A 27,997-nucleotide genomic window follows, 5' to 3' on the forward strand; every position below is an offset into this window, starting at 1 on the left:
CTATAAAAGAAGCATAGATGAAAAATCTGATAGAGGACCATAATTTGGTTGCTAAGTGATGCGATCTTTAAATGAGTCCCAATTTTATGATCTTATTTGTTGTAATACTAAGTGAAGTTAATAGTACAGTTAAGTAGACTATATGGTTCTTAAATGAATCATTTTCAGCCTAAGTGAATCTGGCTTCTCCAATTGACTTTGCTTGTCAGAAGCTGGCTGGGAAGGTCATAAACCACATTCATTTGACTACAAGAATCTGCAACTGTGAGCTTAATGTGAGTTGGTTGTCAAGTCTTTCACTTGTCATTATCAAGTGATACATTGGAAGGGTAGTGCAAAGCTTATAATTTTTACTTTTCTGAGACTGTTTGGGTCTTCAAACATAATTAAATAAAAGGTCTTATCTAAAGGACTATCTATATTTTTAGGGCCTTTATTGCATTAATACATTACACTTTAAATTCTCAGTGAAAGATTATTTAAAAAACCTAAAACTTTAGTTTTACTTCTATTTATTTTCTAAAGATCTTCTTATCAGAGATGGAAAAGAAGGATGTTTTAAAGTGCTATCCTGATTAAAAGTCTAACCTCAAAGAATCAAAAACATCTAATTAAAAGCAACCATTAAGTTGTAATGTCTAATAAATAATATTCAAGGGTGACCACAAACTTCAAATATACTTTGAATCCTGAACATTTTCATTTTGAAAATTTAGTTCAGATACAATTGTATTATTACATATAGAATTGAATAATATTGAATAATTTCAGAGAATATAACTGATTAGTATAACTGAACTACAAACAAACTGAAATCTATAAATGCCAACCGGTGAGATGCAAAATACTATAATTAAAATATCTACAAAAGCGTATTTCCCTTTATCTGAATAAGATTTGAATAAAATTGTTAGATGTAAAATATGCCTCAATATTTTTTATTTATTAGATTTTTACTATCTTCATTACTTTATAATATAAATTTAATTAATTAATTAATTAATTAATAATGAAGTAAAATAAACTCAAAGTGGAAAATATTCATAATATTCTTCTTTTTCCTTATAATTATAAGGTGGTGGTGTTTTTTTACAATTTATTTTTACAAATCCCATCAGTCACAATTGGAATAATATAGAATATTGATAAAATACATCCAGACTAAAAGTGGCAAAAATGGAAAAAGTACTAATAGAATACCACGTATCCTCTCTAAAATTTTCAGCTGGATTGTAATTTTAATATAAGTTAATGGGACAGATATTAGTAAATATTTAGAGGATACAATATTAATTTATATTGCTTTTAATAACATTTATTTTTTTTCCTTAGCCCAATTTATTATTTTTAACTTACTTCATTCATTTTTATAAATTTGACTTCTGCCATGCCAGTCTTTCATGAGAGTGAATTCTCATAAAGGTGAGGAGACTGGTGTTGTGTAAATATTGCCTAAGATGTAAGCCCACTCAACTCCCAGATGCAACAGTTTGCATTCCACATCCACAATGAGTGCAGAAGAAAGTAAATACGCTATTAACTACTTTAAATGAAATATGTAAGCTATACATTAGAAAATGAAGGTATTGATTAGGAGTGTTGTGCTGTCACTCTAAATATTTTTCTTAATCACTCTAATTATTCACAGCTCAGAAAGATTTTTTTCTTGGTTATTTCAAGTCTGGCTTGTTGTTTCAGAGTTCTTGACATTTTGTTTCTTCAGTAAAAAAAATGAAATAAAACATGAGTACAAGGCTGTATATGCATTGTTTTGTCTAATAATCATTAACATTATGCAACTAGTATTACAGCAATAATACTATATCAGGCTTTATTGATCCAGAAAAGTCAACATGGCTTTTACTTTCATTTCATTTTTTTTATGTATCCATACATATATTTGGAAATCTGAAGAACAGAAAAAAACTTATATTCTGAAGAAAGTTAGTAAATAATAAATGTTGGATTAGGTCCCTAATGCAGCATCTAATCTTGGTCAGTCAGCAGGACCAGAGTTTAGTCTTCTTAACTTTCAAACTTGTGCTGGATCCCATCCTCAGGAAACTTCTGTCTCACCGCAATGTGTTCTTTGGGCTATTCTATGCATAGTTTTATATAATGCCTGTTGATGGCCGGCCAGTAAGTTGTTAACTGTTGTTTCCTTGTACTGTTAAGTGCTTGACTCCTGAGAATAGAATAGAATAGAATAGAATAGAATAGAATAGAATAGAATAGAATAGAATAGAATAGAATAGAATAGAATAGAATAGAATTTTTTTGGCCAAGTGTGATTGGACACACAAGGAATTTGTCTTGGTGCATATGCTCTCAGTGTACATAAAAGAAAAGATACGTTCATCAAGGTACAACATTTACAACACAATTGATGATCAATATATCAATATAAATCATAAGGATTGCCAGCAACAAGTTATAGTCATACAGTCCTAAGTGGAAAGAGATTGGTGATGGGAACTATGAAACGATTAATAGTAGTGCAGATTCAGTAAATAGTCTGACAGTGTTGAGGGAATTCTTTGTTTAGCAGAGTGATGGCCTTCGGGAAAAAACTGTTCTTGTGTCTAGTTGTTCTGGTGTGCAGTGCTCTATAGCGTCGTTTTGAGGGTAGGAGTTGAAACAGTTTATGTCCAGGATGCGAGGGATCTGCAAATATTTTCACGGCCCTCTTAATCCGTGCAGTATACAGGTCCTCGATGGAAGGCAGGTTGGTAGCAATTATTTTTTCTGCAGTTCTAATTATCCTCTGAAGTCTGTGTTTTTCTTGTTGGGTTGCAGAACCGAACCAGACAGTTATAGAGGTGCAAATGACAGACTCAATAATTCCTCTGTAGAATTGGATCAGCAGCTCCTTGGGCAGTTTGAGCTTACTGAGTTGGCGCAGAAAGAACATTCTTTGTTGTCCTTTTTAATGATGTTTTGATGTTAGCTGTCCATTTGAGATCTTGCGATATGATAGAACCCAGAAATTTGAAGGTTTCTACTGTTGATACTGTGTTGTCAAGTATTGTGAGAGGTGGAAGTATGGAAGGGTTTTTCCTAAAGTCTACCACCATTTCTACGGTTTTGAGTGTGTTCAGTTCCAGATTGTTTTGGTTGCACCACAAGGCTAGTCGTTCGACCTCTCGTCTATATGCGGATTCGTCATTGTCTCGAATGAGACCAATCACTGTTGTGTCATCTGCGAACTTCAGTAGCTTAACAGATGGATCATTGGAGATGCAGTCATTGGTATACAGAGAGAAGAGAAGTGGGGAGAGCACACAGCCTTGGGGGCCCCTGTGCTAATTGTACAGGTATTTGATGTGATCTTGCTTAGCTTCACCTGCTGCTTCCTGTTTGTTAGGAAGCTTGTGATCCACTTACAAGTCTGTTCCGGTACCTGTAGCTGGTTTAGCTTAGTTAGAAGAATGTCTGGAATGATGGTATTGAATGCTGAACTAAAGTCTACAAAAAGGACCCTTGCATAGGTCTTTGGAGACTCAAGATGTTGTAGGATGTAGTGCAGAGCCATATTAACAGCATCATCTGTTGATCTATTTGCTCGGTATGCAAATTGCAAGGGGTCTAACAGCGGATCCGTGATGGTTTTCAGGTAGGAAAGCACTAGCCTTTCAAAGGTTTTCATGACTACAGATGTTAAAGCAACTGGTCTGTAGTCATTCAGTTCCTTGATGGTGGGCTTCTTTGGCACTGGGATGATGGTAGAGTGTTTGAAGCAAGAAGGAACATAACACATCTCTAGTGATTTATTGAAAATATGGGTGAAGATGGGGCCAATTGGTCAGCACAGACTTTTAAGCAAGAAGGAGTTATCTTGTCTGGGCCTGGAGCTTTTCCTGGCTTTTGTCTGTGAAATAGGTCCTGCACTTCCTTTTCTGTGATCACTAGGGGTTGTGAACCCAATGAAATGGGGTCAGTTGTAGGAGGCTTGGCTGTTGTTGGTGTGTCTGAGATGGGGGTTGTGGAGATAGGTGGCTGTAGTTTCCTTTCAAACCTGCAGTAAAACTCATTCAGGTCATCTGCCAGTTGTTGATTACCTTCAGCCTGGGAAGGAGGTTTGCCATAGCCGGTGATATTTTTAAGAGTTTTCCACATGTTTGCTGGTTCATTTGCTGAAAATTGATTCTTTAGCTTTTCAGAGTAGCTTCTTTTTGCTGCTCTTATCTCCCTTGTTAGTGCATTTCTGGCCTGATTGTACAGCATTTTATCACCTTTTCTGTAGGCTTCCTCTTTGGAATGTCGTAGCTGCTTAAGTTTAGGTGTAAACCAAGGTTTGTTGTTACTGTGTATTCACAAGTTCCTTGTAGGTACACATAGGTCTTCACAGAAGCTGACATATGATGTTACAGTATCTGTGAGTTCATCCAGGTCTGCAGAGGTATCTTTAAAAATATTCCAATCAGTGCAGTCAAAACATGCCTGTAGCTTTAATTCTGATTCCTCCGTCCAGGTTTTCACTGATTTAATTATTGGTTTTGTGGCTTTAAGTCTTTGCCTGTAAGCAGGTACAAGGTGAATCATGCAATGATCAGAGTGTCCTACAGCTGCACGTGGTAAAGACCGATAGGCATCTTTTAGTGTTGTGTAGCAGTGGTCTAGAGTATTCTTGCCTCTGGTGGGACAATTGACATGCTGAAAGTATTTTGGTAGTTCTTTCCTTAAGTTTGCCTTGTTTAGATCTCCCAAAACAATGGCCAGTGAATCAGGGTGTTTGGCTTCAGCCTCCATGATTTGGTCAGCTAGAGTTCGTAATGCCTTGTTTACACAGGCTTGTGGTGGGACATAAACAGCAATTAGAAGAAATGAGGAAAATTCACGAGGCGAATAGTAAGGTTTGCAGTTGATAATTAGAGTCTCTAAATTGTTGTCACAGAATTTGTAAATTATGTTAAAATCTTGACACCAGGTTGAATTAATATATAGGCATAAGCCTCCTCCTTTCTTTTTACCAGATGTTTCTGGAATCCTGTCTGATCGTTCAATTTGAAATCCTGGAATGTTCAGGCTGCTATTTTCAATTGATTCATTTAACCAGGTCTCAGAGAAGCATAGGACTGCTGAATTGTGAAAATCAGAATAGTATTTGTTTAAGAGGAGTATTTCATCCATCTTATTTGCAAGTGAGCGTATATTTGTTAGGAAAATTGAAGGCAGAGGAGTTTTAATGCGACTTCTTAATCTGTTTAAGATCCCAGATCGTTTACCTCTTTTCCTTCGTTTCCGTTGTTTGGTTTTTTTAGTAATCCATGGCTCCGTGGGAATTGCCTCCTTCTGTGTTAGAATCTCCTCCGTGTTTGTAAAGACAGGCGGGGGTGAGATTAAAGAAAGCTGCTCCTTAAAGAAATGTTGCTTAATTTTTAGCAGATGGTCTCGTGAGTAGGAAATCCGTAGTGAGTCACAGAGAACAATTAGAAATAAAGAAACAATTAGAGAGCATTTCACCGAGGCAGCCTTCGTCGGCGCCATCTTGGGGGGGAAAAAAAGTATGTGATAAGTTGGTATTTCCCTGGCTATTTTTGTACCTGCTCATCCAACAATCTTAGTAGCTGAGAAATTGAATGTATGTCCTTGTTCATTGCAATGTGATGCTACCAATGAATTTGTATCTCCTCGTGTGACCATTCACTTGTGTTCTTATCTAGTATCCAGTTTCGTCCCTGTCTGTTCTATATAGTCACAGGAGCAATCCGTATAGGGCAGGGGTGTCAAACTCAGTTTCACTAAGGGCTGCATCAGGATTATGTTTGACCTTGGGGGGCCAGGATGGGCATAGACAGATCCACATCACTTGTGTTGGGATGACTGGCAGCCCGAGCACTCTGCCAGCGAAAATTGGCTCCCAAGCTACACTTCTGGCTATAATGGCTTCTTGCAACCCTCTGCCAGTGAAAATGGAGCTCGCATGGGCCGCAAGCAACCCTTCCAAGCTCTGTTTTTGCTGGCAGAGGCACTGTGGCCCTGTGGGCCAGATTTAAGGGTGGCCCTGTGGGCCAGATTTAAGCAGAGGTACCCCGCGGGGCGGATCTGGTCCCTGGGCCTTGAGTTTGATACCCCTAATGTGTAGGGGATCCGATAGATTATATTAGAAACACTTCTCACCTCCAAGCGATCTTTATAATGCATGATTTGTCCTTGTAGCCTTTGAGCAGTGTACAATACCTACTTGCATGCTGATTTACCACCAGTTTATCAAGTACTCAGGAGCAAAGACTTGGCAGCACAAGGAAACAATAGCTAACAACTTACTGGCCAGCCATTAACATCCCAACAATTAAAAAGCCACAGCCAACCAGGCAACACATACATACTATGCTTAGAATAGCCTAAAGCACACATTCTGGTGAGAGAGGTTCCCTGAGGATGATTTCTAGCATGAGTCTGAAAATTCAGAAGACTAAACCTTTGGTCATCCCAGATTTTAGCATTATCCTGGGACATGTATATTTGCCTTCAATCGTATAGATTGATAATAAGGCCAGGATAGATTGATAATAAGGCCAGGAACCGGATCCTGCTTCCTGGCCTTACTTATCCCCTATATTCTTATTTTCAAAAGTCAGAATCCAATGCCCACTTCCACAAATCTTATTGAAGTCAATTATTGATACTTCTTTGGCCATTTTGGAACCTTAAATCAGTTAAAGGGATATCTGAAAATGACTGGGGAAAATAGGCTGGTAAGGGGGAGAGAATAAGAAAGGTTGAGAGTAAAAAACAGTTCAAGTATAGATGAGAAATAATATGGCTTTGGACTAAAAAGGAATATAGAGAGATAAGAGGGCAGACAAACGGCATGGTAGAGGTGGAAGATGGAGATTAACAGGAAGGAGAATACTATCAAAGTGTGCACAGTATGGCTATGTGAGGCAACCCAAATGCAGAACATCAAACAGAGGTTGGTAATAATAAATAATTTATCTCTACAAAAAATATACATATACATACTAGGCAAAAGTCAAACAATCAGCCAGCAATTTACAGCATGGAAGCACACATGAGAGATATCCCCCAACAGGGCCTCTCTTACAATAGTCTCTTAAAGTGGTAAGAGTCAAATAACCCTGATGACTCATTACTATCCTTGACCATGGATCGGACAGCATCATACTGTTCAGGCCCAGGTACATGGAAGCAGTGTTTTCTAAGTATTTTTTTTTCCTGTCTGGCATTTACTAAGAACACAGCATTGGCACATTGGCAGCACAACGTTCACTAGTATCAGTTTTCATTTCCTTGAAGTACTTATTAAGCTATCAACAGCTCATGCATATCTGGCAGCATGTCCGCAGCATTTCAAATTGGGAGACAAGGATAGCAAGAAATGTACGTATAACCTCTTAGTTATTAAGTTCAGGCTTGAGCTAGAATAATGGTAGCAATAATTTAGTCAGAATGACCAGGAATAAGTAAGGAATTTCCTTCTCTGCAAATATGTCTGAAACCATTTTAAAAATCAAATCTGCCCTTGTGAATAATTGTGTGGTTAAGATCCTAAATATTTCATACTTCTATTCAGACATTTTGAAGAAATCATGAAAAGATTTTTAAAATCAGACCAAAAGCTTATTAAGTCCAGAATTCCATTTTCCATAGTTGTCAATTAAATGCGTAGAAATGTTGTCTAAACCACTGTAGTTCTCAAAGACATTCAAAACAGTCTACCTCCGATTCTGAAGACACAAAACAAACCTCTCATAACAGAAATATATGTATTTCTTTGTGCTTGGAGAGACTTCAAAATAATAAAGCACTATTAGGTAGCATACCAAGTATAAATTGTTGGTTATTACTTCACCTAGTAAAAATTGGAACAGGGAAGCCCATCACCAAGAGATGCAGTCATAAGGACATAGTCCCATGGCTATGCTGATTTATAAGAGCAGTTCTGTAAGTCCCAGTTTATGTTAGGTGAATTCTGCATAGTCATGATTGCCATTTATGGCCTCCTGTTAGCGTCCCATTGATTTTGCTTGTTGGAAGCCAGCGAAAGTCATAAATGGCAATCACATGACTGCAAGATGCTGTGATTTCATATTTGCAAGCAGATTGCTAAGTGCCTGAATTATCATAGGGTTGCTACAGTCACAATTATGACGATCTATCATAAGTCCCTCTCATTCAGCACTGTTGTAACTTTGAATAGTCATTGTTAATCAAGGATTACTTAAACTACATCAGGAATGTCAAACTCGATTTTATTGAGGACCACATCAGGGTTATGTTTGACCTTGGGGGGACTGAGTGGGCATGGCCCTGTGGTGGGGATGGCCAGGGTGGGCATGACCAGTTCGGCAACCTGCAGCCCTCTACTAGTGGAAACTGAGCCCAGCAGGGCCATGCACAGCCCTCCTGGGCTCTGTTTTCAGCTGCAGTGGCCTTTTGCAGCCCTTGCCAGTGAAAACTGAGCCTGGGTCAGCCTCCCAAGCTTCATTTTTGCTGGCAGAGGGCTGGAGGAGGCCATTGCAGCTGAAAATGGAGCTCGGGAGAAGTGCATGCGGTCTTCCCGAGCTTTGTTTTCACTGGCAGAAGCACCACGGCCCAGTCCTTTGCTGTTTCCAAAGTGGGCCAGTCCTTTGCTGTTTCGGGCCAGATCTAAGTACCCCATAGGCCGGATCAGTTTGACACCCCTGCAGTATAGATTCTGACCAAATCAGGGTGATTTTAGTTAAACATTTTATTTTTGAATCCTGGTTATTCATTAACACTAGATGTTTGATCTCTCCAATGCTTGCTGGGGGGGGGGGGAAGGAAAGAACGAAACGTTCTGCTGAATAAGAAAATGATACATTGTGGTTTATTTACAGAGATTCTTACTTGATTTTTTAAATCGGAAGTAGTGGTTGATATTGTTTTTAAATAGGTCTTAATTTTAAAAATAAATTTGAGTTCTTCACTATTTAATAATTGATGTATCTTGAGTTCAGAACTACCCTGTGCATGATAATATATGTCCTTCCTTTGTTTATTACGATAATCATCATATTATTTATCAAATCATTACTTTTTCAGTCAGATGACATTCAGATACAGGTACTCTTTGACCCACAACTGTTCAGCAACCATTTAAAATTACAATTGTTCTGAATTAATGGTAGTTATAACTGGCCTTTGAAGTTCCAGCCATCCCAATACTCCTGCAGTTATTACAATTTAGACACTGGGCAATTTATGATAAGTTGGTTTCTGGCAAAAATGCCAAAAATTGTAGTCATGTCATCACAGGATGCTGCAAACATTGCCTTATACATTGTAAGCCGCCCTGAGTCTTCGGAGAAGGGCGGGGTATAAATGTAAACAACAAAAAAAAAAACAGGCTGGATGCCAAGTGCCAAAATCTAATCATATGCCTGTAGAGGGCAGCCATCAGAACTTTGAAACCAGGTCATAAGTAGCTTTGGGAAGGTCCATCATACGCTTGGAGCAGTTGCTAAGCTTCCAGTCATAAGTTGTAAAATACCTGTAGCTTGGTATCATCATGCTGGTCAAATAATAAAGACTTCTCTATTTCAGTTTCGCTTGCATCTGAATTATATTCTTTGTTTTCATATAGCAATGTTACTGGATATGATAAATTTAATGCTTAATTTTAAATAAATATTTTATTTTCATAATAAATTATTATTTGTATTTATAGTAAATTATCATTATTATTATTTGGAAAGAGTCTTAAAGTCATGCAGTTGCATTTGACTGGATTTGTCCTTCTTATATTATACAGATTTTCCAAGGTACTTTAGATTAGATCATCATTATTTTATGAGATACTATACATAGACATTTGAATATTTTTTTCCTCCCAGAGCCTACCAACTGTGCTTTTGTGAGAATTTTATGTACTGACATTTTACTAGTGCCCTTCACTCTGAAGTGCTTTCTTGTAAATGTCAGGGAACACTCAATGTAACAATTCCTATTTCTTGAATAGATGCAATACCTCTTCTTGCAAAAATGAGCTCCAGAAAGCATACTTTGACTTGAGTCTGCATTGTGAACAGAAAATTCAGGGGAAAATAGAGGGAAAATGTAGACATGTTATCTACAATGGTTACACTGCAGTTAAAGACCTTGCTCGTGCAGTATGCTTAACCAGGCTATGAGAGAGGGGCTACTGTACAAACTATGTAAGCTGCACAAATGAATCCCTACGAGAATTAAAATTAATTCAAACACCTCTGGTCTAAGTATGGGGCTAATTTCCACATGCCACAGAAACTATTTGCTGGGGTTCGTTATCTCTCTTCACCATTGAAATTGTGATGGCATTATAGAAGACCGTCTATAAGAGATACAGTAAATGTGGCTTATTTCACTTTCCTTGCTGGGAAAAAAACTCCACAAAGGTAAAAAGGGGAGAGCATGACCTCCCTGTTACACTGGTGGGATTCAAAAAATTTTGCTACTGGTTTTGTGGGTGTGGTTTATTGGTCATGGCATGGCATGGCTTGGTGGGTGTGGCGGGAGAAGATACTGTAAAATCTCCATTCCCACCCACTCCAGGGGAAGGTTACTGCAAAATCCCCATTTCCTCCTAATCAGCTGAGACTCAGGAGGCAGAGAATAGATGGGGGCAGGGCCAGTCAGAGGTGATATTTACCAGTTCTCTGAACTATTCAAAATGTCTGCTACCAGAACTGGTCAGAATTTGCTGAAACTCACCTCTGCCCTGTTGCCCATCACACAACCACAATTTTTAAAAAAATTCTAGCTAGGAGGCAAAAATATCCTACCCAGCAAATGGACAAACAATGACAGTTTCTCAGGCTCCTTTATAGCAGCTGGAGTAACTAAAAATCTTGTGTGAGACAGATTCAGATATCTTACTTCATGTGTTGCTAGTTCCCAGAGGTCAGTCTATTGATGGGAGCAGGGAATGGTTTGGTTATCTGAGCAAGCAAAGAATTCTCCTTACATGGAGCTTGTAATCCTATTCTTAATTATCTGAAAAGTTTCACTGAACTCAGTGAGACTTATTTCTGAGTGATTATTTGTAGAACTATACTCTTAAGTTTTTCTATATTCCATTCTAAAAATATCACTGTTTAGTCTCACTGTTTTCAGTGGAATAAAATGCAACTAATTTAATATGGATTGCAAATTAAGTTTATAATAAATGTAAGAAATTTTGTATTGCAGTTCTGATAATGTTTTATTATTAGTGGTCATGTTTTCCAAAGCTTACCAGAATTCTGCCTGAAATACTTTCGAAGCATCCTGAGATATACATTTTTAATTTATTTCATTTCATTTTGTAATAAATAGTAAAATATGGTCATGTATATGTACTTTAGTTAATGTTTCTGCTTTCTTTATCTCAGTGCTATATTATATTACGGACTGTACTCGTGAATATATATGTGTGTATACACTGGCTAATTTGAATCTGCCTTTATTATAGATTAAGCTACGTGGATCATGCAGAAGATCTGGCTTCAAAATTACTCCAGTGTTTCCCCAAAAACAGATTGTCAGCACAGGCAGCTTTGAGCCATGAGTACTTTAGTGATCTTCCTCCCCGGCTATGGGATCTAACTGATAGTGAGTATACCAAAACATCTACATAGAAAAAGAGATTTCTGTATGAAAGAGAAGAAGAAAGAAAGACAGATGAGGAAAAATTGGTTTTTCTCTTCCTTTTCTGTGTTGAGCCTATAAATAATTATCTTTATATTTAATTATGCATGTGATTAAGAGAATTATATGGGATTCCATAAAGAGAAAGGGAGAGAATTTAAATTTACATATTTAGTGCTTTTTTTTTTACTTTATAACCTGCAATACTTTTTAAAGCAGCTTCAGTATCTAAAGGAATACTCTAATGTTGGATTCTCAAACAATACTTCTGTTTGTATTTCTGGAATAATAGTTTCCAAAATAGTTAAGAAATACAAAGCAGAAATTAGGTTAACATCTAGGATTATTTACTTATTTATAATGACATTGGCTTATTGTTGCCTACTGCCACCTCCAGGACTAAGGTGGGATATTTGATGTGGGCCAGGACAATTTGTGCTTTGATTCCCTGGGATTGGTTTGGTTTAGAGGAAGGAGATCTGAGATAGTACTTGAAGAGAACCTAGAAAAGTTTGGGATGGGGTGGGGCAGGTAATCTTGGGCTATGAGGTGTTTTGAGGCTACATGGAATTACCAACAGTGTTTGTCTCTTGTAAATGAATTTTGGGTCTGGTACTAGCCAAGATTCCAGGGGAGAGGAAGTGGGGTGACAGTTGTCATCCACAAGTTGTTGTTGGCTTTCAGAAGCTCTCTCTGCAGACCATTTGGGAAGTTTCTTGGTTGAAATTAAGCTGTAAGTAATAGTTAGAATTGCTACCGATAGACTGCCCTACTGTTGCCTAGCATCATCCTGTTGGATTACATTGCTGGACTGGCAGTAGAAACCTTGAGGCTAATGGTAATCAGGATTTACAATTTGCCAGCCTGATGATGTTGGCAGAAATCTGGGCAGCTCAGGAATTTTTGGCAACTATATGGGAACTACACATCTATCCCAAGTCATAATAAGCTGAACATAAATTGGGGGAAGCAAGTTAGATCAGGTTTTCGTCTCAGGGCACCTGTGTCTGATCTCTAAGATATTATTAAGTGGTAAGTGAACACCTGTCTACCCTAGACGAGTTCAAATCACCAGGACCGGATGGATTACACCCCAAGGTTCTGAAGGAACTGGCAGACGTGATCTCAGAACCACTGAACTATATCTTTCAAAGATCCTGGAGCACAGGGGAGCTGCCAGAGGACTGGAAAAGAGCTGATGTAGTTCCCATCTTCAAAAAAGGAAAAAAAACAGATCCAGGAAACTACAGACCTATCAGTCTGACCTCAATACCGGGGAAGATTCTGGAAAAGATAATCAAGCAACGAATCACCGAACACCTAGAAGCAAACAAAGTAATAACCAAAAGCCAACATGGGTTTGTCAAAAACAGATCATGCCAGACTAATCTTATCGCATTCTTTGACAAAATGACAAAATTAGTAGACCAGAGGAATGCTGTTGATATAATTTACTTGGACTTCAGTAAAGCATTTGATAAAGTAGACCATAACCTACTACTAGATAAAGTAGAAAATGTGGGTTAGACAGCACCACCACCAGATGGATTCGTAACTGGCTGACCAACCGCACTCAACGTGTAGTCCTCAACGGAACTACATCCACATGGAGGAAGTATGCAGTGGAGTACCCCAAGGCTCTGTTTTAGGCCCAGTACTCTTCAACATCTTCATCAATGACTTGGACGAGGGATAGATGGGGAACTCATCAAATTTGCAGATGACACCAAGCTGGCAGGAATAGCCAACACTCCAGAAGATAGGCTCAAGTTACAGAAAGATCTTGACAGACTTGAACATTGGGCGCTATCTAACAAAATGAAATTCAACAGTGAAAAAGTAAGGTTCTACATTTAGGCCAAAAAAAATGCACCAGTACCGTATATGTGGTACCTTGCTCAATAGTAGTACCTGTGAGAGGGATCTTGGAGTCCTAGTGGATAACCATTTAGATATGAGCCAGCAGTGTGCAGCAGCTGTTAAAAAAGCCAACACAGTTCTGGGCTGCATAAACAGAGGATAGAATCAAGATCACGTGAAGTGTTAGTACCACTTTATAATGCCTTGGTAAGGCCACACTTGGAATATTGCATCCAGTTTTGGTCGCCACGATGTAAAAAAGATGTTGAGACTCTAGAAAGAGTGCAGAGAAGAGCAACAAAGATGATTAGGGGACTGGAGGCTAAAACATATGAAGAACGGTTGCAGGAACTGGGTATGTCTAGTTTAACAAAAAGAAGGACTAGGGGAGACATGATAGCTGTGTTCCAATATCTCAGGGGCTGCCACAAAGAAGAGGGAGTCGGGCTGTTCTCCAAAGCACCTGAGGGTAGAACAAGAAGCAATGGATGGAAACTGATCAAAGAAAGAAGCAACTTAGAACTAAGGAGAAATTTCCTGACAGTTAGAACAATTAATAAGTGGAATGACTTGCCTGCAGAAGTTGTGAATGCTCCAACACTGGAAATTTTTAAGAAAATGTTGGATAACCATCTGACTGAGATGGTGTAGGGTTTCCTGCCTGGGCAGGGGGTTGGACTAGAAGGCCTCCAAGGTCCCTTCCAACTCTGATGTTATGTTATGTTATTATTAATCTGTTGTCAGATCACTCACTATTTGCCTTTTGGCCTGGGTGAAACAACTTTTAGACCACTTTGCCTCAAGTGCATGAAAGACATGGTTTGGTGTCAGAGGGACCTTGTGATTTTCTCTGAATATCTAAATCGCAGTTCTACCTGAGACATTGCAACTGGAATAAGAAAATGGCAGAAGACATAGACCATGTGTAGCTTCTCATACAGAACTTGGATGTACTTTTGTTTTCTGAGATGAATTCTAGGAGATAAAATGCAAGATGAAAGACCTGGACTGTTCCTAGACTCCTCATTAGATTAAGAGAATGCAATTGAGCATAGATAAGAATCCATATAAGGATTTAAATCATGGTAAAAAAAGGCAACAAAACCATATATTTTCTCCCATTATTGTATAGGTCAGTATCTGCTCAGTAGCAGTTTTTGAAGATGACTCATTCCCTGCTTTGGAGAGATAGATCACAGGACTATATGCAGGGCCATAATGAGGAATGGTTTTTCTATTTGATAAAATTGCTCAGATTTGTTTTGAGTTGGACAAATAAAAAAGCTAGAACATTTGGGATTCAAATGCACACACTGTTTCATAGGATATTAAACTTTAATATTCAACTGAGATCAGTCTTTTCTTTGAGGATTTAAATAGTTGGAAAAAAGTCATTAACTTTTTTGTATATGATAATAGCAGCAAGGTTATTGTATGTACATAAATGGAAAGACTTGGCATTACACACAATGGTTGGTGAAGATGATGGAAATTTCTGAGGTGGTAAATTGACTTTTAATCAGAGCAAAGACAACATCTATGTTTATTGCTGACTAAAAACATCTTAGTTTATTTTGTATGATAGACTAATGGACTTTTGTGGGAGGAAAACCAAATTTATGATTTGTAGTATTTATGATTAGAAAGGATAGATTATAAAAAGAAAAGAGTTTCGTTGTAACCCTAGAGTAAGAGGCAGATTTATAATTGTATTTAAAACCGGCTTATACAAGACATATGCAAAAAGAGGAGAAGATCAAAGAACACGAGGCAGAGCCAGAAAAAGATGGACAGACAAATCAAACACACACTACAACAATATCAATTAACAGTGGTTGAGGCCACCAGAAGAGCGAGAACCAGAATTTTGTATCTCCCTCGATACTGTAAAAGAGGAGGTAAAGAAGAAGACACAAAACTACTGTAAAAGAAGATTGGAAACATTCTTTTTTCTCTTTTTCTCTTTTTCTTTTCTTGTATTTTTAACTTGATTAGATAGATAGATAGATAGACAGACAGACAGACAGACAGACAGACGATATATATGTGTATCTATGTGCACATACATACAAACATATATTTTGAAAATAAAAGGAGAAGGGGACTGCAGAGGATGAGATGGTTAGATAGTCAATGCAGTGGGCATGGGTTTGGGCAGAATCCGGGAGACAGTGGAGGATAGGTGGCCAGGCATGCTGTGGTCCATGGGGTTGTGAAGAGTTAGATTCAGGCCAGAAGATTATCTATGGCTGAAGTATAGAATGATGTTTTCCTCTCTGTGAGAGGATGTGGTCCTTTCAGCCCTGAAGGAAGCTGCAGTGCACCATCTCCTTAATAAATCATTACAGGACCCAACCATCTGGATAGTTTCCGTCTATCAATAAGAAAGCTCCAATCCAAAAAAAAAAAAAAAATCCCTCTGGTGAAAAAAAAAAAAACTGGCTATGTAGCTAACTTTAAAAGCCGCTACAAAATATATGCCACCAAATAAAGATTGAATGCACCAATTACTACATCAAGTAAGAAGAAAACCTTCTGTGCACAAAATCCAACCGCGCCTTCTATAATTTTGTAAGCAACAAACTTAAAGACTCGAGATCCATCCCACCCCTAAAAGGATCTAACGGTAAAGAATGCAATGATGAAGCAGTTAAAGCAAACCTCTTTAACACATTCTTCAACTTAGTCTTTGTTAACAGCAATGGCTCATGTCCAACATTCCCTAGTCGTACCAATAATGACTACAACGATCTAACACAAATAGATTACACAGAAGATAATGTTGAAAAGGCACAACGTAGACTGAAACCATCTCTATCTATTGGACCTGATGGACTATGTGCATACTTCTTAAAAAAGCTTTCCACTGTTATAGCAGAACTAAGCATAATCTTTGAAAAATCTTTCAGGACCAGCTCCCTACCCAGTCTATGGTCACTAGCAATGGTCATCCCTATCTTCAAAAAGGGAGACCCTGGCCTAGTTGAAAATTACAGACCAATCTCTTTATGCTGTGTCACCTGCAAAGTAATGGAATCAATCATCAACCAATCCATTACCCTCCACCTAGAAACAAACAACCTACTCTCTAATAAACAATTTGGTTTCAGAAAAAAAGTATCCTGTAATCTACAACTTCTACACTGCAAAAACATATGGACTACAAATCTTGATCAGGGCAAAGCAATAGATGCAATTTACATAGACTTCTGTAAAGCCTTTGATTCACTTGTACATGACAAACTACTTCTAAAACTAAAATCCTACGGCATCTCTGGACCCCTCCATAATTGGATAACTGCATTCCTGTCAAACAGGCAACAAGTGATCAAAATAGGCAGTGCCCTATCAAATCATGCATCTGTTAATAGTGTCCCCCAAGGCAGCGTTCTAGGACCAACAATTCATACTCTACATAAATGACATTTGTGATCATATTATAAGTAACTGTGTTCTCTTCGCCGATGAAGTTAAACTATTTAACACATTTAACAATTCTGCTACCCTTCAAAAAGAACTTGACTTTGGGTCGGAATGGTCAAAAAATTGGCAACTCCTAATCTCAACCAACAAATGCTCTGTCTTACACATTGGAAAAAAGAATCAGAATACAAAATACAAGCTAAGTGGACACGACCTTGTAGATGACGTTGGAGTACTCATATCAAATGATCTAAGTGCCAAAGCCCACTGTAACAACATCGCCAAAAAGGCATTAAGAGTTGTAAACCTAATCTTGCATAGCTTCTTCTCCAGTAAGATTACACTACTAACCAGAGCATACAAAACATTTGCTATTTGCTACCAATTGTCGAATACAGCTCATCTGTTTGGAACCACACTGCATATCGGACATTAATACAATTGAGTGTATCCAGAAATATTTCACAAGAAGAGTCCTCCACTCCTTTGCTCGCAAGAAAATACTTTATGCCACCAGACTTGAAATTCTGGGTTTAGAAAATTTAGAACTACGCTGCCTTCGGTATGACCTGATCATAGCTCATAAAATCATCTGCTACAATGTCCTTCTCTTCAATAACTACTTCAGCTTCAACCATAACAATACATGAGCACACAATAGATACAAACTTAAAGTTTGTATCCAAACTCGATTGCAGGAAATATGACTTCAGTAACAGAGTTGTTAATGTTTGGAATGCACTACCAGGCTCTTTGGTCTCATCCCAAAATCCCAAAATCTTTAACTCATAATTGTCTACTGTTGACCTCACCCCATTTCTAAGAGCACCAGCGTGCCTACTGTCCCTGTCCTAATGTTCCCTTTAATTGTATTCATTTTATGTATTCAATTCATGCTTATACTTATATATATATATATTATTTAATATGTACTTGACAAAATAAATAATTTTCAACCTTCCCTTTTTTAAGAAAGTTGGTGGAGATGGTGGTCAGACGAGCTCCAGCGCTCAAGAGTTGTTTTACTCTGACTAATATACATTGTTATATACTTGTTTCATATGATTTGTGCACAACCACATCTACAATTTGAAATTTTCTTAAAACATAAAGCAATCAGATTGTTTTATAATACCTCAATACCATTTAACAAGTGCCATTTGAAAATAAAAGCATTTGTTTATTTTTCCATTTAGTTAGGGTAAAAAACTAAATATAGCTTAACATCTGAAATGTGAATGCTGGTACTTATTATTCTATTAGGATTTCAGTAGTTTATGGATCCTATAGTATTTTTTTTTTCCAGTTAATATGGCTTTATTACCAACTTGCCACTTAGTTTATCAATTGGTGGTTAAGTCCAGTCCTATCAGGGCACTAAATACCGACACATTATCACTGTACAGCAGGCTGCCAACAGAGACAGTCTTCTCCTAGTCATTAACAAGTGCAATGTATGCAGAACACCAGAGGGGAATTAAAACCACAAAAAATACCTCAGGGTGGTATTTTTAATATGAGAATTTAATTTGTAATTTCACAGATTAAGAATTTTGGTTGCATTAATCCTTTTATCAGCTCACAGCAGGTTATTTGCAGAAGCATAACCATAAGGCGATATTCACTGGCCGAAACATGTCTTTGCATAACATTAAACATCAGGAGCAGTGAAACCTTTTGAAGGGGGAGAATAAAGATGAAAAAATCATTATATTTTTAGGCAAGGTTCTGCTAAATGCCTCCAGTAAATTTCTGAGTTTAGAAATACTGTTTCTGCCTATAGTAGATAATCATTATAAAGCATAAATCAAAATGTAAGAAAGGACAATCCCTATATCAAGTATTATAATTGTTTATATTTATTATGCATGCATTGATATTGCAAGCATGTATTGAACACAATTTATACGATTATAGAAAATATTGATGTGATTAATACAGCTCAAATTGATGCTTTTTCCATGTATCTGTAACTATTTCTTATTTAAATCGTGTATTAATTTAACATTTGTATCAATAGATATTTATGTAGTAAATCATATACAACAAATCTAAAGTAATTATCATATTTTAATAATTAAAATATAAACATATAACTCAAGTTAGGAGGTACTAATCTTGCTAATTAGAAACATAGATGGTGATTTTTTTCAAATATTCATGTTTCTATGGATAAATTCATGTTTCTAAAGAATAAATTTATATATACTTTTTTCTCTCTTGTAATTTCTCTGTCTTCCTTTCTTCTCTCTTTAACACATCTATTACAAGTGGCAATTCTTACTTTCAGTAATAATATAACATTCGTTTATTAAAATGTTGATATATTAAATTATATAAGAAATTATTATTATTATTTTAATTATTACCCTCATGTGAAATTGCTAGCAGATTAATAATCTGAATTATATTAACTGGACTAATCTTTACTGGAAAGTTTAAAATGTTTGGCTATATTGTTAACTATGAAAGTTAGAAATAGGTAGAGAAGGGAAAATGAAGTTTTTGTTTAAAATGTGGAGATGTATAGAGTGTTATGTTAGGCAAGAGTAATGGTCATCAGATATCATTCTAAAACTTTCAAGAAAGCTGATCAACATTTTTATTTTTTAATATAAATACAGATGCTTCCTTTTTATTATTAGAAGGCACATTGTGCCTAACTAGCTCATTGAGTTACTTCAGAACTTTTTTTCTTTTCAAGTAGACATTTGTTTCTGTTAAATACAGTTGGCAGGGAACTTGGAGGTCTTCTAGTGCAATCCCCTGCTTAGGCAGGAAACCGTACACCACTTCAAACAAATGGTTATCCAACATTTTCGTAAAAATTTGCAGTGTTGGAGCATTTACAACTTTTACAGGCAAGTTGTTCCACTGATTAATTGTTCTGTGAGGATATTTCTCCTTAGTTCTAAGTTGCTCCTTGATTAGTTTCCACCCATTGTTTCTTGTCCTACCCTCAGGTGCTTTGGAGAATAGCTCGAATCCCTAGATTGGACTAGAAGACCTACAAGGTCCCTTCCAAATCTGTTGTTGTTGTTGTTGTTGTTGTTGTTGTTGTTGTTAAATTAATAATGAATTACGACTTGTATCTTGATGAGATATTTCAGAGGACCTCTGAAAAAAAGTTAGGGGGCTGAGAAAATCAGCTATAGGGATACAATTAAGAATGAGGGTTGGTGTTAAATTGATAGAAATAAGCATCAGATACATGACAGATTCTTACAACTCACTTTGGGGACTTATTTTCTGAAGTTTCTCAGCTGAATATTGTTTTTCTTTGGGCAAGCAATGACATTAAGTTGGAAATGCAGTACTTGGAATCACATGTTCTTAATTAGAGTTTTGTTTTATGGAAAATAAATTTTCCATTAAAACTTTTGTTTTATGGAAAATAATAATGATAATTGGAGTTGATCTTTTTCAAGAAAACATTTCGCTCTTGATCAAATTCTCATTTAAATATTTTAATTTAAGGAAATATTAAATATTTAGAATATTTAAGGAAAATTAGGATTAAAAAGAAATTTGGCTTATGCTAATGTATTGGCTTAAAGTTTGGCTGTGCATTCACACCAAACAATTTGAAAAAGTTCTGGTCATCTTGAATGACTAGCATACTAGTTCTGATGATCTTTGCTAAGAACATCTGGGCTTTGTACCAGCTGCTTCTTCATTTATTTCATTACATACAGAAGCCCTAGAAAATTTTGTCTTCAAATACTGTTGTCTGTAGTATTTTTAAGCTTTTTCTTCTTTTAAAATTTGTTTGTAGAGAAGTTGGCTGAGAAAGCAGGTTATTTCTCTTTTCTAAAACTTAATCTGAAATATATATATATATATATATTTGCAGTGTCATCTATTTTTTCTGTACCGAATGTAAGACTACAAGTGGAAGCTGGAGAAAGCACAAAAGCTTTTGGGAAAAACATTTATGGCAAAGGTCAATCACATGTAAAACACTGAAGAGAATTTTGATTTCCTACAAATAATTGAGGTAAGTTTTACTAAAAAGTGTTTGTTTTTGGTAATTTTTTGTTACTCTGTCCTTGACATGCAGGTTTTTTTTAAGTAAAACCCAGTTTCTTAATATAAGTAGTAAAAAAAAATTCTATGAGTTTTATTTACTGTTAATATATGAATAAAGATGTTTAGGACTAAGGGATCAAATCAATTTTAAGACACAGATAACCAATGTATAGACATGGTAGTCTCTCTCTCTCTCTCTCTCTCTCTCTCTGTGTGTGTGTGTGTGTGTGTGTGTGTGTGTGTGTACATGCATGCACGCTTGCACTCCTGGGATTTCTTTGTCCATCAGCCTATAGCCAGGCAGAGGAAAAAGATTGCTTTTCTCCAGTGCTAATGATGTGCAATGAGATTGTTGTGAGATGGGAACAAAGCTCTCCCACCATTTCCTCCCCCCTCAAGCGGTCTTGCTCAAATTGCCCTTTCTGTTGCAAATAACAGCAGGGAAAGAATATTATGGAGTGGAATTACCTAAAGGATAAGTTTAGTAAAAACCCAGTGTATTTGTATATGGATGTCTAAGCACATTCATAGGCAGCCCTCAGAAATTATATGTGGTAGTCCTTAGGGTTTAAAGAAAACTCTCCTTTGTGCAGTTCATCTGTGGATACTGTTGGGCTAAAAAGATTGACTACCATACTTTAGAACAATTGATTCTCCCTATTCTTTGGATTCGAGAACAGTTATATTCTGCTTACTAAGTTAGTATTGCATATATACAATGTAAATATTTTACTTTCAAGTCTAGATATGTAATGTCAGAGGAGAAAAAACTTGTGTAAGAATTTCTGCCCTTACCAAATTCTAATTTCCAGGATTGGGAAGAGACAATACATGACTAGTTTTGTCTTGTTTGCAACTCATTGAACATATATAGAGACTTATGTTTCTACATAAGCCAGATGAATCTGAAATAGATGAAACCAGTTATGTATAGCACTGTCTCTAGTGGTCAGTATAATAAAAATATATAGAATATATCAGTGGTGAAATCTCAACCGATTTACTTCGGTTGCTGGCTGTGCATGCGTGCTGTGTGCGTGAGCGTGCACACCAAAAGGAGCCATGGGGTAAGTAGAACAGTGCACATGGGGGGGGGTGAACAGCTGTGACAATCTTTTTACTTCAAAAAGCACTTTGTACAACTTATTCGGCCAAATAGATTGTAAAAAAATGCTTTTAAAAAGTAAAAAAAAGGACCTGACAATTGTGTGGCTCAGCTGTGATTGTCAGAGCCTTTACTTTACCTTTTAAAAGCATTTTTTAAAAGAAGCAGCAAGCAGGCGACTGGGCGGGCATGGGCGGAGGGGGGCAGGGATTTTTGCTACCGGTTCTCTGAACCACCTGCCGCCCTCACTATGATCAATCAAACCATGAGCATTTCACCCCTGCAATATATACTTTGTAAATATAAACACCCACCAACACACACACATGGTATGTGGAAATCAGGTAATGCTTATATGAGGGCATGACCTATGTAACATCCCTAACCCTTTGGTTTAAGGCAGACCATATATAATATTTTAAAGATTATGAAAGAAAAAGCAAATAAAATGAAGTGAAATCATTGACTTAGTAATATGCATATTTTACTACTTTTGTGTTTGAAAATAAGTCAGCGCGGTTGCAAATCTATATATAGTGGGTCATATTTTGATATTTCTCTCTTCTCTGTAGACTTTAGAAAAATGGACGATAATTTTTTTCCCATATTGCTCTGCAGGAACACCATCATTACTCAGTAGTAGTACCACCCAAAGGCAAAGATATACGTGATAGAAAGCTATCGATACCATAAATGCCTCACTAGAAAAAGGAATTTAGTTAGTTGTTTAGTTCCTTGGTTAAGGAAAAAGTATCAATCATGCAGTGTTTATAGGAGCAGATTATATCAGATTATGAATACATTAAGCTATGCTAATACTGTTCTCTAGTGCTTAAAATAAATAGTCTTTTAATTTAAAGGATGACAATCCTAAATTGGGGCCTCAGGAAAATATTGTGAATAGTAAACCACTCAATGGAGAAAAATTGTTTTTTAAAACATTATGTTCATCTGAATTGTGATTAGCTAAAATATGAAACATGAGCATTTCTTTTTCAAAGTTTGAATAAAATTCTCAGGACAATTTCTTGCATCTACAAAGACTGAACATTAAACTATAGTATCTTGACCAAAGAGGAGAAAAATTTCATGTTACTGATTCTTTTCCAGATTTATCATATTATGGTACTTATTTCTCATTTATTATATAGATTATGCAATTTCCATTAAAATATGTTTCTATTGCAAATATATTACATTTTTCCAAGCATGGTATATATTTAATTTTTAAGATTTACTAGCTTGTTGTTGTTAGTTGCGAAGTCGTGTCCAACCCATCGCGACCCCATGGACAACATTCCTCCAGGCCTTCCTGTCCTCTACCATCCTCTGGAGTCCATTTAAACTCATGCCTACTGCTTCAGTGACTCCATCCAGCCCTCTCATTCTCTGCCGTCCCCTTCTTCTTTTGCCCTCAATCTTTCCCAGCATTAGGCTCTTCTTTAGTGAGTAATAGGACTCAGAATGATTTTCAAGGTAAATACAGATAAAAATTACATACATTCATTATAAAATAGCACAGTAACACTTTTAAAATAGCAGCATGAGATGTTTATACACAGAGGGGCAATATAAAGAGAACTTTAAAAGTCTGAAAGAAGAAAAATCTTTGCTTGGAGCTGAATGTTAAGGAAATAGATTTCGAATAGATGGGTGATGGTATATTCCTTTACTGGAATACAGTAGACAGATTACTGAACAGGTTACTTCAATGCCTTAGCATAAAAGGTAACACTTTATTTTATTCTTCATTTTATTACTATTTTAATATATTTCTCTTTTTTCCTTTTGGAATAGAAAATCAAAGACAGAGTAGACAATTAGCAATGACTGACTGATTCTCTCACATGGACATCTGTGGGAATTAGAATGTTTTCTTAAATATATGAACAATGGATCTAAATTGTCACATATTATGGCTATTCCCTTTGCTTGCTCTGTTTTTGTAATGGCGAGTTGTTGTCCAGGTTTCAGGAATTTATATGAGAGCAAGCCCTTTAGATTTCATCTGAAGTTCCAACTGCTTATTAGCATATGGCATTGTTACAGTAGCCAAAAGACCACAATGCTATTGCAGAAGATTAGTTTGGCTTGCCAAGGTACTAGCCCTGTTATAGGAAATGTATGCTTCTCAAGGTGTGTCACAGGAGGGCAAGCAGGCTTTGCACCAGAGAGAAAGACTAGCAGCTCTACCTGCAGCATCACCAAGGCTGTCTTCCCAGAACTGTCTCACAAATGGGCACCGCAACCAGGAAAGTTCAGAGCTGTCAGGAATCTGACTGCCTGCACAGAGCACCAGCTTGTTTCCCCACTGAAGTGGTACCTATCTATCTACTTGCATATAATATACTTTCAAAATGTTAGGTAGATAGAAGCTGAGGCAAGTGACAGGACCTTACCCTGCTTTTCAGTGCTTGGGATCGAACCGTCTGAGGTGAGACCATCTCCAGTGTCATTTAAGCCTCTAAGCCACCATGCTCCAGCAAATGCTTATTGTAATAATTTAATTGGAGGGTCATGGATCTGTTAAACAAGCTACTTCTGCCCAGGTTATATTGTATCTAAGGTACACAGCTGAGCTGGAAAAATGCAATGAGTGGCTCAAAGAAAACTTGTGCTGACAAATATAAATCTCCAAGTAACAGATCTGATGTTCTTTAGTGCTAAACTGTGTAACCTTAACTTTGAAGTAAACATGCAGCCTTAAGCTTAATTTTATATGGCCCTTGATCTAATTTTACAAGCCTTTGGTAAGCATTCTATTCAGATCCTTTGTAAAAAAAATAATCTATTCCATCATGACAATTTAAGAGAAAATAAAAAGAAAAGGCATTAGAAAGAGAGAAAGGATAGGCAACTTATCAAGCTCAGTCATGAAGTTTTGAACTATTTTGAGAATATGGCCTTCGGTTAAATGTTACTTACATGGACAGTTGTCACTAGTAGTATCTTAGCTTGTCTGTGTTCATTTTATTGGCATCACCAGTTCAGTATCATGGCCAAGCACTAGTTAAGGCTGTCTACTGTTTTATTTGCATCAAATTAAAAAGAGAGAAATTGATATGGCATTAGCATATTGATAGTACTGCAGTCTAAATCTTGGGATTACTTCACTTAGACTTTTTTCTGTCGTCGGAAATTTTTTAGTGTAATTGCCATTCTCCTCTTTTAAAAACCATATCTTGGGTCCAACATATGAAATATACACATAGATCAGTTTTAAAAATGGATCCCCAACTCTGAGCCATGGATCTATACTGATCTGCGGCCTGTTGGGAACCAGGCTATGCGAGCAGTGGGCGAGCACACAAACCTTTATCTGCGTATATGTGGGATCTAGATTGTGTGTGTGCAACCATCTCCCCTGTTCACCCCGCTGCTTCTAGAGGACTATATCATGGACTAAAAGGACAGATGGACCTACACCAGCCTAAAATGGTGAATATGTGCCAGGAACCATCTGACAGCAGCACCAACCAAATAATTATTGGATCACACCAGACTGTACAGTAAAATATACTGTATTATATGTGTATGTATGTATGTATGTATGTATGTATGTATCTATCTATCTATCTATCTATCTATCTATCTATCTATCTATCTATCTATCTATCTATGTAGATTTTCACGGGCAGGGGTGAAATCTAAATTTTTTTGCTACCTGTTCTGTGGGTGTGGCTTGGTGGGTGGGTGTGTCATGTGACTGAGTGGGCATGGCCAACTCAGTGTCACTCACAGCCATGCCCACTCAGTCACAACCCCCCCACCAAGCCACACCCACAGAACCCAGTAGGGAAAAAATTAATTAATTAAAAGTAATACTAAAAGTAAAAGTAATTAAATTAATTAATTAATTAAAAATAAATTTAAAAAATGTGCCATTCCCGGAGGCCCCAGAGCCACCAACTGCCTCAACTGGGTCGGGGAATGCACCATTCCCCACTCTGGCCTTTCTCCGGAGCTGCCGCCCACTCACCACCTGCTCGACCTTTGCCTTTGGTCAGGGGCCGGGGCCCAGGGACGCCCCATTCCCTGAGGCCCCGGAGTCGCCCCCTGCTCGCCGCCTCCTCAACCGGGTCGGAGAATGCACCATTCCCCGACACCAGCCTTGTCCTGGAGCCGCCACCCTCTCTTCCTTCACCACGCGGCATATACTTACTTTCCTCCAGCGGCTGGTTGCCAGGAAAGGCAAGCATCCAAAAGTTATCGGAGTTGCTCTCCTTGAATATGCCGCCTTGTTCTATGTGCCAGCTGCACAAGCGCACACCAAACCTGCCACTGATAAATAAATGAAATAAACGGTGTGCGCTTGCGCAGCCGGTGCATGGAACAAGCAGCAATGGTGGTGGCATATTCAAGGAGAGGGACTTCAGTAACTTTTGGATGCTTGCCTTTCCTGGCAGCCAGCCGCTGGAGGAAAGTAAGTATGCGCTGTGTGGCGAAGGAAGAGCAGGCGGCGGCTCCGGGACAAGGCTGGTGTCTGGGAATGGTGCATTCCCTGACCCAGTTGAGGCAGGCGGCGAGCAGGGGGTGGCTCCAGGGTCTCAGGGGAATGAGGTATCCCTGGGCCCTGACCAAAGGTGAAGGGCAAACAGGTGGTGAGTGGGCAGAAAGTGGGCGAAGGAAGAGTGGGTGGCCGCTCCAGGGAAAGGCCAGAGTCAGGGAATGGTGCATTCCCTGACGTGGTTGGGGCAGGCGACGGCTCTGGGGCCTCGGGGAATGGGCCCCGGCCCCTGACCTAAGGGCGAGCAAATGGCGAGCTGCCTTCCCGGTGTCCCGGTGTCCAGCTTGCGAAGGCTGGACTGCGGGCCGTGGACTGGTTCGGGGGCGTGGCCAGCCAGCGATTGCTACCAGATTGGCGAACCAGAACCAATCTCCGCTACCTACTCGCCCAATCCGGTCTGATCCGGTAGCATTTCACCCCTGTTCACGGGTATAGGTATGCAAGTCTTAACATATTCTAGTCTTTTTCTGTGTAAGGTTGAGAGTATCTTGGCGATGTTTCAACGAGGTCTCACTCGTCATCTTTAGGCTGGTGCTTATGGCTTCGTGCTTCTGCGAGCAAAGCGTGGTCAGAGCTGCTGTCTCTCTATAAATACTGGTGGGGAGGTGTGAAGTGCTGGCTTTGTTGCTGTAAGAAGGTTGGTTGGCTGTGTTTGTTACATCCTGATCAACCTCTATCAACCAATCAACCAATCAAGATGTAACAACACAGCCAACCAACTTGCTTACAGCAACAAAGCCAGCACTTCACACCTCCCCACCAGTATTTATATAATAATAATAATATCAAGGTCTTCTAGTCCAACCTCCGGCCCAGGCAGGAAACCCTACACCATTTCAGACAAATGGCTATCCAACATTTTCTTAAAAATTTCCAGTGTTGGAGCATTTACAACTTCTGCAGGCAAGTTGTTCTGATTAATTGTTCTAACTGTCAGGAAATTTCTCCTTAGTTCTAAGTTGCATCTCTCCTTGATTAGTTTCCACCCATTGCTTCTTGTTCTACCCTCAGGTATAGAGAGACAGTTCAATGATCTCGGCCTTTCTTTGCCATACAAATGAATTCCAAAAACTCCTAAAGATATGCAGCTGTCCCTTTTTATGTGTAGTTTCTGACAGTTGGCATTTTTAGTATAGGCATATTCTGTGTCAAGGGATATAGCAGTTCATTTATGCACCAATATTTCTTTCCCACCAATACTAATTCTGCACAGGGATAAAGACAGTTTTTAGTGTCCAACCCATCTAAATCCTAATTGAAAATGATGTAGGGAAATGTTTTTCGTACAAATTGAGGACCCTCTGACTCAGGATTTGCCACCTGTTTATAATTATTTCTTCTAGGTACAGCATATTGCACCCTACCCCACCCCAAACAGCTTCTCTATTATCATCTTTTAGAATGGACTTGTTTATTTATTTCCTGACATTAAGAGGATTATATAACCTCTTATGCCCAGCCTTATATATCTTCTTCATTGG

The 27,997-nt window shown here is 37.9% G+C and overlaps 1 protein-coding gene across 4 annotated transcripts in view; it reads left to right on the forward strand.

Annotated features, from left to right (window-relative positions):
* The window catches only part of CDK14 (cyclin dependent kinase 14), a 263,918-nt gene that overhangs the window by 181,538 nt on the left and 54,383 nt on the right, over positions 1 to 27,997 (forward strand). For 3 of the 4 annotated variants that reach the window (XM_058183801.1, XM_058183803.1, XM_058183804.1), the window contains 2 exons: positions 11,417 to 11,556; positions 20,729 to 20,872. In XM_058183801.1, coding sequence (XP_058039784.1) covers positions 11,417 to 11,556; positions 20,729 to 20,841 — 253 coding nt within the window. In that variant the 3' untranslated portion in view covers positions 20,842 to 20,872. The remainder of the gene's footprint in view (positions 1 to 11,416; positions 11,557 to 20,728; positions 20,873 to 27,997) is intronic. The other variant, XM_058183802.1, reaches the window with a different exon arrangement.

This window comes from Ahaetulla prasina, chromosome 4 (genome assembly GCF_028640845.1).
Source record: "Ahaetulla prasina isolate Xishuangbanna chromosome 4, ASM2864084v1, whole genome shotgun sequence".
NCBI classification, from domain to species: Eukaryota; Metazoa; Chordata; class Lepidosauria; order Squamata; family Colubridae; genus Ahaetulla; species Ahaetulla prasina.